General features: G+C 37.5%; 1 protein-coding gene across 1 annotated transcript in view; it reads left to right on the forward strand.

Annotated features, from left to right (window-relative positions):
- The window catches only part of DCC (deleted in colorectal carcinoma), a 1,276,184-nt gene that overhangs the window by 618,619 nt on the left and 640,983 nt on the right, over positions 1-16,582 (forward strand). Inside the window, exons 4-5 of the mRNA XM_006891717.1 lie at positions 1,975-2,125; positions 3,975-4,111. Of these exons, the coding sequence (XP_006891779.1) occupies positions 1,975-2,125; positions 3,975-4,111 (288 nt within the window). The remainder of the gene's footprint in view (positions 1-1,974; positions 2,126-3,974; positions 4,112-16,582) is intronic.

Raw genomic sequence — 16,582 nt, forward strand, 5'->3', positions numbered from 1 at the left:
TCCAGGGTCACCCATTTTGAATAATATTGCATGAGTTCCTTGTTTTTCAATGCAGCTTACCCTAAAGAGACCATGTATACCCATGTTTATCGCAGCTTTGTTTACAATATCAAGGAGTTGGAAACAACCTAAATGCCCATCAACAAACGAATGGGTAGAGAAGCTGTGGTATATTCGCACAATGGAATACTATGCTGCGTTGAAATAAACTTTTTTACCTAATGGCATATGGAGCTTTGGTGGCCTTGTGGTATTGCACTGCCAACACAGAAGCACAAGGTACAAATCATCAAGTCAGAAGTGACCCATAGCTGAGCCTCCAGTGGGTCTGCAGAGGCAGTAATTTGGGTGGGAGGAGATTGCCCATCTTTCTTCCCTGGAGCAACTGGCAGATTTAAACTTCATCTTTAGGGATCACAGCACAGCTACTTACCCCTAGGTCACCAGAGTTCCCTACATAGGAACCTCACGATATTTGCATAATGTGAGCAAGAGAGGCTCCTCCCCCCTACTCTAACTTTCCTGACAGTGTGACAGCCTGTGTTGAAGATTTAGTAGAGATTTTGCTTACTAACAGCTTTGTATCAAATGACCGCTGTTTTAAAAATTTCTATCCATTAGATTAACCCACTCTGTGCTTGTTGAACTGCTACAAAATGTTAGTGTTAGAACCCACCTGCCAATTTGGAGAAGAAAGACAAGACCTTTTCTCCCAGAAAAATGTACAGCCTCAAAAAAACCCAAAAGATGGTTGGCGTGAGTTAAACTTACCCGAGTGAATGGGTTTGGGTTTGGGCTTCACAGAGACTGTTTTATTCACCTGTAAGTAAAGAAATGAACAATGGGTCTTGATAAAATTAGTAAATATATCAGGTGGAGAAGAAGGTCGGAACAATGTATTGCTTATCCAAAGTTTCAGTTCTAGGGATAAAGTCCTTCTAGGAAATGTAGTTAATAATTAATGCTGATAAAAATAAAAATATTATATAAAAAAGCAAGCTTATGGACTTTATTATGCAACTGAGCCTTCCATTTTGGATATAAACATTATTTTCTCAGTACCTCTGTGTTATTTGACACAACATTAAGATGTTTTCTTTTTCAAGTGACAAGAGAAGCAAGAAGTAAGGCAGTGGAAAAAAGTGGAATGTGGATTTTAGTGACATGCATACTGAAAACTTCAAAAAGTTTTAGCTGATAGGAACCTAAAGCCGTTGTCATTGCCACTGAGGTGGAATTGACTCCTAGCTGACTCTCCATGGGTTTTCTAAAGCTGTAAGTCACACAAGATGTGATTTCTCATTTACTATATTTTGAGCTTCTGGGGCAGCCAAGCCACCAGAGAGACATGTCCTTGACTCTGCACCCCAATTGCATAAAAAATACAACTCTTCTTGCCCTCCATTTAGAAAACTGAGAAAGTTTGAAAAACCATTCTGCATACCACAGTCCTTACCACATTATTTTGGTACTGCATTAAAGTCTAACTTATTAAGCATTCTACTTACTGTCCTTAATTAATGAAGAAAGCATTTGGTTTCACTTAATATAATTCCTTGAAAAATGTTTACTAAAGCATGCATCTTAGAAGCTATTGCATCAGAATGATTAAGGTGTAAAATCATAAAGCTTACCAGTAGAAATCTTGCTGATAGAAAAAAAAAATAAATAAATCAATGAAGCTGTGGCCATGTTTTTCAAGGAAGTAAACCTTGTAACCTCAGGCTAATGCACTGTTACCATGATATTTTCAATAGCTAAAATGATTTCAATATCACAATCTTAAAAATTTAGGTTATAAAAACTATTTTAATGGGTTTATTCACTTTTATTTGCATGACAACATTTTGTTTTCCATGCTGTCAGTACATCTTGATGGGACAAGGAAAAAAGAAATAAGAATTCAAGTGAATGAAGTTGCTTTTGTAATTTTTTTTTTCATAAAAGGCATGATCCTATGTTTTCTCTTCATAGACCCAGGGCTGCACAGGCAGCTGTATTTTCTGCAACGACCGTCTAATGTAGTAGCCACTGAAGGAAAAGATGCTGTCTTGGAGTGTTGTGTTTCAGGCTACCCTCCTCCGAGTTTTACTTGGTTACGAGGAGAGGAAGTCATCCAACTCAGGTATTTTCAACTTATAACTTTTGTGGGGAGTGTATGCTACTGTTTGTATTTGTTCAGTTTAATGTGAATGGGCCAGAAAGAGGAGGATCTTTTCTTAGAACATCAAGATATTTTGACACTTTCTGAAATTACTTTGTTTGAAGGACATTTAGCATCTGGGCTGAGTGGAGAAAACATAGCCAAAAATATCTATGATATTGATTCTGGAAGGAAATTCAGAAAGTAGCTGTTGTCACTGACATGATTCTACTCAGAGTTACTGTCAAGGGCACTTTACAAGATCTCATCCTAATAACTGAACACAGGAAATAAGATATTTTTATGCCCAAATTCCTGAGTTCAGATATGGCCTATGTCTTTGGAGGCTGTATGCATTTCGTATTATCTCTCTCACCATCTCAGCTATGGAACATGTTTAAGACAAGAGGAAGAAATCTTGGCTCTTTGAATCAAAATTGGACACTATGTAAAAGTAGTATCTTAGTGGAATGAAATACCTACTTTGCACATTTCTGTAAAAGGTAATGTTGTTGTTTTAATAAGTTAATTTCTTGTACTCACCAGCATAAAACTTCTTGACTTGTTTTAATTCTTTGCTGACATAGGCCCAGAGAACACAAATCAATCGTTAAATTTCATCCACCTTAAATCATTGTTTCTGTGAGAATGCTTGTTTCTAGATTGGGATGGATTCCCAATCTTTCTGAGAATATTGAAGTATTTAAGAGAAATGGGTGCAAATACAGCATGAAAAGACTTGGCGTCTGGATACAGCTTCACATACATACTCAGTTTAGAAGTCTAGCAATTAATGGTACCTAATAATAAGGAAGAACACAATGACCATTACATTGAATTCCACACATGGGGCCTTGACTTCCACTGTAGGCAACCAATTCTCTGGAACTTGAAGTCCTGGAATACAAAATATAATGCTTATGTTAGATTATTAGAAATTGTTTCTTCATTTTTTCCCAAATTTAATGTACTGTATTCCTTGGTCCCTGAACATGGCCTTTCAGTGGGAACAAATTTACATTGAGTGAACTTTTCATCAATAAATCTGATGAGATTAATTTATTATGATGCAGATTTTCTTTACAATTTAATAGTTCAGTCTGTAATATTAATGTCCTGTTGGAAGTTTCATACAAACCATTGAGTACTCAGGTTGGAATATATAATGTCATTGTATACTGTTGAGTCAGAACCGACCCAAAGCTGACCCTCCATTGGGCTTTCAGAGGCAGTAGATCACATTGGAAGAGATTGTCCATCTTTCTCCCATGAAGCAGCTGATAGATTCAAACCACATGATTTTGGATTTGCAGCCCAACCCCTTACCAATAAGTCACCAGAACTCCTGCATCTTTCTATGATATAAGTTGTTGTTGTTGTTGGTAAGTGCCGTCGAGTCATAGACAACTCATAGTGACCCTATGAACGAAAGACGTGAACACTTGTATAACTTTCATCATTTCTCCACTTTCATAGAGTTTCTGGAGGCAGGCTGTATGGGAAGTGGATGCCACTCACTCCTGCTTCCAAGCTTGTTTTAATAGGGGAGCTCCACCAAACACTGTTCACCATGGGTAACCACTATTTCATTTGACACATTAACGTCATAGTGTTCAGCATCACAGCAACCACAAGTTACCTCTGTACAGCAAATGGACATACCAGTGCTATATTAGAAGACTGTTTGACCAAAGCAAATTAAAACTGGGGATTTTAATTTATATGTATATTATATGTATAATGTAATATAAATCATACCATACATATTATATATTCCTATTTTGAGTGAGTGTGTACAATTTTACTCTGTATATTTTTTTTTATTTTCTAGGTCCAAAAAGTATTCTTTATTAGGTGGAAGCAATTTGCTCATCTCCAATGTGACAGATGATGACAGTGGGACCTATACCTGTGTTGTCACATATAGAAATGAGAATATCAGTGCCTCTGCAGAGCTCACAGTCTTGGGTAAGTTAATGACTCAAGAAGAGTTTACATTGTACCCTTCAAAATACATAACAGAGACACTTTAAAGGTTTACCACTGAATTACTCGCTACATTTATTAGTATGAGATTGCAAAGTTCCAGTACTCCACGTATGCCCTTGCCTTTCTTTAATTAATTGCACAGGGGTTAAATGTAGTGCTTAAATACTTGCTCATTGAATTAAAGTCCAGATACATCACAGTTTAGTGTAATTATTCCAGTAAGGCAACTGAAGCCTACCTAAAAGGATTACTTGCCAGATGTGTTGAATAACAAATGAGGGGTTATAAAGTAACCTGGGGAAAAGAATGATAGACATTGTGTAAGAAACACATACTTGAATATAAAAGGCAGATATTGCTTGTGATGGCAAAGTCTCCAGCATTAAATTTGGGTGTATTTGTAAGATTACTTTGTTAATATGGAAATGCTTTAGGTGTTGTGTAGAAAGTGAGCCATTAAAATAAAATATATATAAGGGAAAAATTCATGGCACAGTTTAATTTAACAAAACTAAAGGGCCTAAATGAGCTCATATTATTCACAAAGCCAATTATCACATATCACTGCAAATTAATAATGTATATTAATGTATTTTATATTTAAAGATAGAGTAGTATTCATCTCAGCACATATTTTATCACCTACTTCAGATTTCTCCTAGCCAGTTTCATCTGAATCACATACTTTCTCCAAAGTACTTTAACATTTGAATTTCAATTGCTTTTCCCTATAACAACAAAAAAATTGGTTACTGGTATTTGGATTTTTTTTCTTCTAGAATAAATCTATTTGCATTTTAAAGAGTCTAGGAAAAAAAATCACAGGCTTTTTAAAAGTTATTCAATAGAACTGAAAAGGTATGACACCCTGATTATACCTGCTAACCTATATCATAGTATTATTATACTATCCATTTTTCTTTTTGACTTTAAAGTTTATTTAGAAAACAATTTCGTCTGCAAGTAAGGTAATAACGTATATGATGAGTTAGCCAATGGACTTGTTTTTTTTCTTTGAACAAACCATAAACATTAAATTAAGAAGAGGGGAAGACTTTAATCCTTAGTTTCAGAGATGTACTAGTTTAGTTGAATAGCAGAAGACTTTCATCCCGTATTTTAAGGAGTGTCTTATGCTAACTAAAATATCAGCTACCTTGAAAACGGCTGCAATTTACTCATATTCTAATGGATATTTTCCAATACTATAAAAATAAAGAGAACTTTCATATTTTAAATGTCAAAGTATAATAACACAGAAAAGCTATCACAGAAATTTTCTTATAATGTGTGTTACTGATCATAAAGCAAATATGCTTATGATATACACCTGAATATTTATCATAGGCAAACTTTTGCTTCCTAATACATAAGGTCAAGTCTTATATAAAATTAATGAGTGACATTTTGCCATGTAATGTTAATCATTGTTGCTTAAGTGCCTATCTGGAAGGGACTGTTTCCTTGATGTTGATCCACGTTGAAGGCAGTATGCTTTGTTCTTCATTAACGTTTCAAAAGCTCTCAGCTTTCAGTACACAGGGTTGTGTTATCTCATATGGCAGCTTATTAATGAGTCTTGCTCCAATCTTGATGGATTTTTCTTCATATCATCCAGCTTCTGGGATTCTTAACTCAGGATACAAAAGAATAAATAAGTATAGCCAAAAGACACAATCCTGATGTACATTTTTTTAATTCCTCATTTTGAAATGTAATCCATATTTTTTATCACCTATATAGTCAAACGACTTGGAATAGTCAGTAAAACACAAGTAAATATTTCTTTCTGGTATTTTCTATCTGTATATATGTACATGGTGATCATGTTAGTGTACTGTCGGGTTTAAACCAAATCAGAGTTGACCCTCTACTCAGTTTTCAGAGGCAGTTAATAGCACAGGAGGAGAGTTCTCTTTTTTTTCTGTGGATTTGAACTGTATACCTTTGGATTGTCAGTGCAACTCCTTACCATTGAACCATGGCAGTTCCCTGTATACATATGTATAGTCTTAATTTTTTGCCTTATTAAAACTCTAGAAAAATATTGGCCAGGTTCAGAACTGGCACCTACTTGTTTTGCATGGGATAAATACATAGTCTAGGTCAGTTACTCTGCGGGACAAGGATGCAAAATCTCCTCCTGCACAATTTACTGCCTCTAAAAATATGCTAGAGGGTTAGCTATGGATTGATTCCAACTCAAAGGTACACAACAACTACAACAAGTTCAGATATCTACATAAAATACAAAGTTTGAAATCAAATGTATGTCTTTGAATCCCAGAACACTTGATTGTTCTAATGAGAAACTTATACTTGAACCAGGAGGCAGTCGTCAGAACAGAGCAAGGGAACACTGCATGGTTCAAAATTGGGAAGGGCGTACGCCAGGGATGCATCCTATCTCCATACCTTTTCAACCTGTATGCAGAACAGATTATCAGGGAGGCGGGGCTCTATGAGGAGAAATGTGGGATCAAGATTGGTGGACGATTTATCTACAACCTACGTTATGCGGATGACACAACCCTGCTTGCTGAAACTGAAGAGGACCTGAAGCACCTGCTGCAGAGTGTCAAGGATTGCAGCCTACAATATGGAATGAGGCTCAATGTTAAGAAGACAAAGATTCTCACCACTGGACCAATTAGCAGCATCAGGATGGATGGTGAAGAGATTGAGATTGTACACAGCTTTAGTTTGCCTGGCTCCACAGTTAACAGTCTTGGCACCAGCAGCCAGGAAATTCAAAGGCGCATTACCATGGGAAAGTCTGCTGTTAGGGACCTCTCCAAAGTACTGAAGAGCAATGGTGTCTCTCTGGAGACTAAGGTGCATCTGATACAGGCTATGGTCTTCGCAATCACTTGTTATGCATCAGAGAGTTGGACAATGACCAAGGAGGATAGAAGGAGAATTGATGCCTTTGAGCTGTGGTGCTGGAGAAGAGTATTGAGAATACCATGGACTGCTAGGAAAACAAACAGATCTGTCCTGGAAAGGTTAAACCGGGTGGCTCCTTGGAGGCAAGGATTCTGAGACTCCCTCTAACATACTTTGGACATGTTGTGAGGAGAGACCGGTCCTTGGAGAGGGACATCATGCTTGAGAGGGTGGAAGGACAGTGCAGGAGAGGAAGGCCCTCTATGAGGTGGATTGATTCAGTGACTGGGATAATTGGGATGGGAGTGTCAGAGACAGTGCGATTGGCACAGGACAGAGCGGAGTTTAGGGCTGTTGTACATAGGGTTGCTATGAGTCGCAGGCGACTCGACGGCACATAACAAAAACAACAACAACATAGTGTCACATATCATGGACATTCTGGCTACTCTAACTCTTCCTTCCAAGTCAAGGACTCTGAGTGGAAACAGCCCTTTGCAAAGGCAGGATTTGTCCCTTTACTATATGAGTCTTTTTAAAGAGTAGGGGCCTAGGAGCTATTGCCTATGAACAAGTGAAACAAGGCTTTCTCCATAGATTTGAGTATGTCCACCTTATAGTGCAACATTCTGGGTCTGATGACAGGTGAGTTTTGATAGGAAATTGTTTGTGTGTGTAAGTATTTCATTGTTGTTATGTGCTGTTGAGTCATTTGTAACTCATTGAGGCCCTTTGTACAACAGCCCTGAAACTTTCTCTCTCTTGAACCAATAGCATTGTTTCCAACACTTACCCACATTACCCTAGTCACTGAGTCAATCTATCTCATCCAGGTTCTTTCTCTCTTGTGCTGTCCCTCCATCCTTGCAAACATCATTTCATTCTCCAAGGACTGGTTCCTGCTGACATCATATCCAAAGTATGTGAGACAGAGTTTCAAAATCCTTACCTCCAAGGAGCAGCCTGATTTCACCCTCACTGGAACAGATGTTTGTTCTCTTAGAAGCCCATGATATGTCCAATATTCTCCCCTAGCTCACAACTCAAAGGCATCGACCCTTCTTCTGTCATCCTTAGTCATTGTCCAACTTTCTAATGTATAACACATATTTGCGAAGACCGTGCCTTGGATCATGTGAACCTTAGTCTCTAGATTGACATCAATTGCTCTTCAGTACCCTGAAGACGTCTCAGATAGCAAATTTTCCCAGTACAGTTTGCCTTTTGATTTCTTGGCTGCTGGTACCAAGAGTGTTGATGGTAACCTGGGGTTTCTGTGATACTGAACCTTGTGCCATGGGGGTGTCAAATGCTATAACAGTTATACATGGTGGACAGTGTTTGGTGGAGCTCCCAGTTTAAGCCAGGTTTGGAAGCAGAAGAGGCATCTACTTCCTAAACAACATGCCTCTGGAAACCCTATGAACTTTGAGAAACAATGATAGTTATAGAATGTGTGTCATCTCAGGTTTTTTGTTCATAGAGTCACTATGAGTCATGCTTGACTCAATGGCAGTCAACAACAAGTCTATAGAGAGTGCCTAAGAAAGAAATTTTTTATATCCATGTTCTTTTAAATACATATGATTGTTTCAACCATTAAGCAATATAGTGATTATTGAAATAGGTAATAAGCTAAGCTACACAGAAAGATTTGGAAGGACCATCTTAAAAAATTAACTAAAAAGGAGATCAAGTTATATGTGGAACATTAAAATCACTATAAAAGCTATAATTTTATGGTGTATTGAAGTAGAAAAGTACACGTTAGTTAATAGCTTACTTTCTGTTGGCAGTGTTTTTGAATAATAAAAAGTATGGCTGAATAATATGGCTGATAATGAGTCAACAAATTATCAAGGAGTCCTGATGGTGAACTACTAACAAAAAGTTCGGCAGCTTGAGTCTATCCATTGCGCCTTAGGGATTATAAAGATGAGGCAATCTGGTCCTGTTATGATGAAAACTTGATTGAGATTTGTTTACCATGCATGAGACTCTGAGACTACAGCATGTAGGTACCTAGGTACCGTTAGAACAAAAGGCATCCCCTTGCATCAGCCTTTTCTCAAACTGTAGATCTACAGAGTGATCATTAACACTAGAGAGACACTTAAATCTGGGGCTAACGAGCCATATAAAAGTAAAAAGATCAGTATTTACCCCATGGAAAAGCCTTGAAGGCAGGAAAGAGTAGGATAAGATTAATGAAATTATTAATTATGAGGAAGATGTGGGGAAATGATGAAGAGACTAAGAAGAACCAATTCCATTGATCCCATTTTGATTGACACTAAATTAATTTAAATATTATGAGTATTGCAATTAATATTATAGAACAAAATATATGTGAAACACTGAATAAAAAATGCTTCTTAGGCTTCCACTCAAATCCCAAATATTGCTTTTGTTTTTTGCCCTCAATCTTCTCCAAATTTAATGTAAAAATATTGTGCATTATAAAATTATTTTTTCTTTTCTAAATTAATTTGAAGGCATGATTTATAAGTTCGTTTTATGGTACTGTTGTTGTATTCTCATGTATTTCCAGTAATGGAACAGAGCATTTTAGTTCAAGAATAAGATGGCTTTATTGTCTTTACATTTTTCTGCACTTACTTTAGTTTTGTGCTTTTTTAAATTAAAGCATATGTGATACTAGTGCTGCTATCTTAGTATGTATAATTGACCCATCCGTTTATGGGAAAGTGACACTTTCTCTTAAAAGCTTAGTAATGAGCTTGCTGATAGAGCTTTGTGGTTTAGACCAAGACTCTTTGCTGTAAATAGGACATGTTTATCATAAAATATATTAAGGTACTATTTCTCTTCTGTTACAATGTAATTCTTTGTTTTAATAGAGCTCTCTTAAATTTACAGCATGTTGTTGTTGTTGTTGTTGAGTGCCTTCTAGTTGACGACAACTCATATTAACCCTATGAACAAAAGGCCTGAAAGCCTTTCTATAACTATCGACATCTATCAAAGTTTGTAGAGTTTGGGAGGCATGTTGATTAGGAAGTGGATGCCATTGCTGTTTCCAAATTTACAGTATACTATATCTAAGCTGCAGTTCTTAAATTTTATATGTATGTATTTTTATTTAGAGTATAACTTCTCACCTGTGCCAATTTAATGATCTTAGTTATAATTTGGTGGATGGAGGGAGGGAGTGGTTAAGGAAATGGGAAAGATCGTGTGGGGATCTGGAAAGTCAGGGTAGTGGTGGGCATAGTTCAGTGGCATTTCATTTTCTAAAACATAATGAATGTGGTTGCCGTGAAGCTGAACACTGTGACACTGATGTGTCAAATGCGTCAATGGCTGGTTACCCAATGCGGACAGAGACTGGGGTGGAGTTCCCCAATTAAAACAAGCTTGGAAGCAGGAGTGGCATCCACTTCCATAATAGCTTGCCTCCGGAAACCCTATGAACCTGGAGAGAGGATGAAAGACACCCAAGCGTTGATGACTCTCCTTCATAGGGTTGCTGTGGGTTCCCTGCGACTTGACGGCACTTAACAAGAACAACAACAACAACAGTGAATGGGAATAATTGTGAAAAAACACAGTGAAAGTAGTATGAAGCACAATGTATACCAACTTTGTAAGCAAAGCAATATAAAATAATTTAAAAAAAATCCCAGATCCCAAAATTAAAATATTAGCTTAGGTAAGGCTGTATTAATTTCCATTCACAGGTTAATTACCAAAATGATCAATCTTATTGAAATTAGCTAAAAGTGCCACTTTGTAAGACTATCATCCCAAATCCAAAAAATCCAGCATCACTACATTGGTTCTGACTCATGGAAACCCTGGAGCACAGAGTAGAACTGCTCCTTAGAGTTTCCAAGGCAATGAGTCTTTACAGAACCTGACTGTGGTATTGTCCCTCCTTGAAACAATTGGGAAATTTAAACTCTCTACTTTCTGGTTAGTGGCCAAGTGCTCTGACCGTTGTGCAACTCTAGTTGTTGAGTATTGTCAGGTTAAAATTGACCTACAGCTGATCCTCCAGTCGGTTTTCAGGAGCAACAAATCTCACAGGAGGAAATTCCAGTCCTTCTCCATCAGAGTAGCTAGTGAATTCAAATTGCAAGCCTTGAAGTGCACGTCTTTACCACTAGGTTCTTACCAGAGTTTCCTTAGGGTTCTTAAATGTAGAAAATATGTGTGTGTGTGTGTGTGTGTGTGTGTATGTGTGTATGTGTGTATCTATATCTATATATCTATCTCTATCTCTATCTCTATCATCTGTCTATATCATCTATATCTATATCTACATCTACATCTACATCTACATCTACATCTATATCTATATCTATATCTATATCTATATCTATCATCATCTATATCATCTCTATCTATATCTATATCATCTCTATCTCTATCTCTATATCTCTATATCTATATGTATATCTATATATCTGTATCTATCTATCTCTATCTCTATCATCTCTATATCTATCTATATCTATGCCTATCATCTCTATCTCTATCTATCTCTATCATCTATATCTCTATCTCTATCATCTATATCTATATCTTTTTAAGAGGGAAATCAAAAGATTATACTCCAGATTAGTAGCAGGATATAGTCAAGAGCTCAGCCTTGAGCCTCACAGCTCTAGGCCAATGTTAAAAATTCTCAGTCCTGTCAATATTGGCTCACCACTCCTAGTTACCCAACAAACTTGGGCAAAGGTTCTTAGCTCCAATTGCAATGATGTGTCAGTCACAGAGTCCCATCTACATCGTATCTCTGGTTCAGTTATAGCTGCTGCTATCGGTGTAGTGGAGCAAGAATTTCTGGGTTGGAAGGAAGTGTTGCATTCCCTTACTGCTGCTGCTCTTTGCTGGCAGGAAAGCTTTCATTCGCCTGCTGCTGGATCAATCGCTGAATTTAATTTTGAGATTGGCCAATCCCCTTGTGGATCGGTGAGACTAGTCAATCTCTTTGTGGACTGGTAGATGGCCAATCCCCCTGTGGCTAAGGTAACACACCCCATTAACATAGTCCCTCCTATTTACATGACAAAGTCAAAGTATGTCTAGGAAAGTCATATTGAAAAATAGACTTCACAATGAGAAAGGTAGTTATAGACGTTTAAAACAAAAAGAGCCAACTCTTCTCTCTGATATATAGGCAAGAAGGTTCTGTTTGTTGTCTTTACTGAGACACTCAGGCTGACAGAGCAGCTGCCCTCTCTCAAATTGAAAATCCCTGTGAAGAGGGTGAGAAAGATTCTGAAAGGTTCTTATCAAGATGCCCTTAATCCTGTCTAATTAGAAAAACTCCACTTCAGTATACAGATGTCTGATACTGTCTTATGGTGATGTGTAATACCTTACTACTTTTCCTTTTTCCAGATCCATGACATGGTTATTACTTATGATTAGATAGGGTGATGTTTTTAGTTATGGAGTATGTATTATTAGAATCGATGAATGTCATTGAATTGATGATGCATGAATGGACTGGAAGATACTAGTGTATATGTTAATCATAGTTCTCTAATAGAGTGACTGGTGGATTGAAATCACCACCCTTGAGGTTAGCAGCCAAGTTCCTTATGCCACCAAGCCTCCATATACAGTAATGGGAAACAGTAGCTAATAGATGATTTTGATTTTTTTTTTGTCTTTGCAACATCACCACATTACAACATACGATTATTTTAGTTACTTTTATCGCTGTCATAAGGATATGCAAAAGTTCTGTCTGAGAGAATGTTTAAAGACTCTGTTTACTATGTAATAGTATTAGACTAAGGGAAACATTTGTGAGATCAGACTTTTAGTAACAAAGTTATTTGATTATATATGACAGCTGCCAGATATGACTGTCTTTGGAAATATCAGTTGGATGATGCTAGGATTTGTATCTCCATTACATGAATACCTGTGAAGGCCTGTGGTGCCGAGCACTAGACCTCTACTTGTCTTCCTTGCATTAAAGAAAACAACTTGAATGGTGCTTTTACCTTTAGCCTTGAGATGGTTATGAATCTAATTCTTTCTTAAATGGATGAGGGAAGAAGTAGAAGCCCCCGAGGAAAATGTAAAGGCTATGTACTAATTCAAAGAACTGTATTAAAATAGGCAATTTGAGGCTATGATTTTAATTAGCCCAAATATCTAAGCAAGGTGAATTGACCATATGTGGTTCAGAAGGAAGAGAACTGCTGACAGTGGTGGAAAGCTGCCCAAAAGGACATTTCATGCTATGCTTGTCCTGATGCACCAGAACTACACATTATCCCAGAAGGAGCTGTCCTCCATGGTAGAACACAAACGAAATTAGATAGCCACCTTTTAATCAAAGTCTCAAGAGTTGTAGTAAGATGTGTTTGCCAATTTTCAAGGATTCCAGAATAAGGCATGACACTTCTTCATGTACTTTCTTTTTCAGAAAATCTTGTTTCTTTTTCAATATATGTTGTATAATAGTTTAAAACCAAAGCCAAACTGATGGCTACTGAGTTGATTCCGACTCATAAGGACCTTGTATAATAGAGTATAAGGGCACAAAGTGTTCTCTAAATGGTTAATCTTTGTGGAAGCAGACTGTCTTTTCCCCTCAGAGCAGCTGACTGTTTTGAACCTCTGATCTTTCAGGTTACCAGCTGATATATTTAACTGTTACGGCTGTCAGGATCCTGAGCTATAATCATTTAAGTAGCATTAATTGTATTGTGTGGTGGTTGTTGCGGTATACTGTTGCATCAGAACAGAACCATCCCTGACTCTCCAGCGAGTTTTCAGAGCTGGTTGATTTTACGGGAAGAGATGGTCCATCATTCTGTGCAACAGCTGGTGGATCTGAACTCTGTGTCTTTGGGGTTGACGTGCAGCTTCTCACCACTACTCCACCAGAGTTCACTAAGATAGTATGCATTATACTTTAAATGCACTGCAATTAAGTCATGACAGTTTTTCCTCTCAATTTTCATAAAAATATTTTGGAAATTAGTTCTTGTGAAGGATTTTTGGTGAGAAGCTCTGTATGAACAAAATGAACAAAAGTTCTGTACAAAAAAAAATGAACTTATTTCCTCTATGAAAAAAAGTCTTGTATGAACAAAAAGTTTCAGACACATCATTGTTCTTTATTAGCTATATAATCAAGGAAGTTATTTCATTAAAATAAAGATTAAAATTATTGTTCATTAAAGTTCTCCTAACTGTATTATAATTATTAAGGTTACTAACAAAGGCTAAATCATCACCATTTTACTTTTGAAAAAAAGCTGTGTTAAAGTAAGTTAGTTAAATAGGGACGTACTGCAGGACTTCTCAGAGCCTCTTAAAGCTTATGTTTGGTGAATGCTGTAGTCTGCAGACATAAAATAAAGCCACATTATAAAACAGATTCTAGTTTGTAACACATGGGATGGCTAAGTGCGGGAATATACATTTTGACACCAGGCTTTGTCCCTGGTGTCTTTCCAATATTTACAGGGTCAAAAATCTATTTTTCTCTATATTTAAAGTCTATGAAAGAGATGTGTTGTTGTTATTGTTGTTGTTATGTGCCACTGAGTCACCTGTAACTCATAGAAACCCTATGTATAACATTCTTACACCCTGCTCTATTCTGTGCCAATATTATTGTCTGTGACACACCTGCCCCTTTTACCTCAGTCACTGAATAAAACCATCTCTTCTAGGGTCTTTCCCTCCTGCACTGTCCCTCCCCCTTCCCAAGCATGATGTCCCTCTTCCAAGGACTGGTCCCTCCTTGCAATATGTCCAAAGTATGTCAGATGAAGCTTCAGAATCCCTGCCTCCAAGGAACAGCCTAGTCTCACCCTTTCCAGGAAGAACTTGTTTGGTCTCACCCTTTCCAGGAAGAACTTGTTTGATCTTCACCAAATGTGGTTCCATGTACCATAATTGCAATTTACTGTATACATTTCTACACGAAGTGCCTACCAATTAAAGGTGGATTTTTACTGTTAATGGGATGTACTAATTTTTTATTCCAACCGTTCAGACCCATTGCACATTCTGTAGGAAGCAACAGGATACCATTTTAATCACAGCGCAGTGTTCCCCTCCTGCTAAGAAAAACAAATGCTTTATTTGTGAGTTTTCCTTCATTGCTTTTTTTTTCCAGAGGACCAGCAATGAAATAATTATCTCTGGTGATTCAGTTATATAATTTAGTATTCCCTTCGTGTGTTCTTACTGACATTAAAAAAGTAGTTAGTGAATTTGACTGCGTATTGCTCAGCAATACCGCTTTATCACCAGTTTACAGTGCAGGAGAACAAAAGAACATTTAAATGAATGGGATCCGTATGTGGATGTGTTTCTTAAAGGATGCTTAGCCACAGACAAGTGGGGATTGTACAGAAATTATGGATCCCTTCTTTACCATGATAATCCAGCTTGCAAAAGGCCTTGGAGATTAATACCACTCTGGGCCATTATGTTGATATAAGCAGGAAGGTGAGGTGAGAGGAGAGACATGTTCATGGCTGGATTGAAAAAATATAATATAATGTCAGTGAGTTTTCTTCTCCCTCTCACTTCACTTAATGTTGTTATTTGCCATCCAGTTGTTTGTGACTCATAGAGACCCTATGCAATAAGAGCTCTAAAAGCTGTTCTATCCTGTGCCAACCTGACTATCTCAAACACACTCATTCCCATCGCTCCACTCACAGAATTGATCCATCTCATCGAGGGTCTTCCTCTCCTGCACCGTCCTTCCACTCTCCCAAACATGATGTCTCTCTCCAAAGACCAGTCCCTCTTTGCAACATGCCCCAAGTATGTCAGACGAAGCTTCAGAGTCCTTGCCTCCAAGGAGCATTCCAGCTTCACCCTCTCCAGGACAAACCTGTTTGTTCTCCTAGCAGTCCATGGTATATTCAACAGTTCTTCACTGGACTTCCTAAAGAGAAGTGCAAGTTTTCTTCTCATTTTCTTCTAATTACTTGGTTTTTCTCCTTTCTGGCTGAAAGCTTTACGTTTATTTGCATCTCCCTAGAAACACCTGATTATGACTCTCAAATTTCATCCTTCACACACCTCCTCCTCCTTCTCCCATCCTGTTCCATTCTTAATACCTTTAACCTATTTCACTTCACTATGAAATGAATTAGCTCTGGTGAATTCATGGCAAGAAGCAACACTGCATTCCCAAAGGATTGTGGTTTGAGGCCACCAGCTGTTCCACAGGAGGACTGTTAATCTCCTCCTTTGTGATTATCTGCCTCTGAAAACCTGCTGGAGGGTCAGCTATGGGTCGGATCTGACTCGATGGTATTTAACAACATGAAGCAAATTATGATGAGAGGGCATGAACATACTGAAGTGGATCATCAGAATATAGAAACTGTTGAATAATGTCATTTATATCACATACAAGCAAAATATTCCTGAAGATCACCCAAAAATGGCTAGGCAGTACATTGACAGAGAACTGCTGAAGTTCAGGCAAGGTTTAGAAGAGGTTGTGGCACCAGGAATATCATTACTGATATCAGATAGATCCTGGCTGAAAGTAAAGAATACCAGAAGAATGTCTATTTGTGCTATGTTGCCTATGCA

This window comes from Elephantulus edwardii, unplaced genomic scaffold (assembly GCF_000299155.1).
Source record: "Elephantulus edwardii isolate Elephantulus edwardi_28Jun2011 unplaced genomic scaffold, EleEdw1.0 scaffold00103, whole genome shotgun sequence".
NCBI lineage: Eukaryota > Metazoa > Chordata > Mammalia > Macroscelidea > Macroscelididae > Elephantulus > Elephantulus edwardii.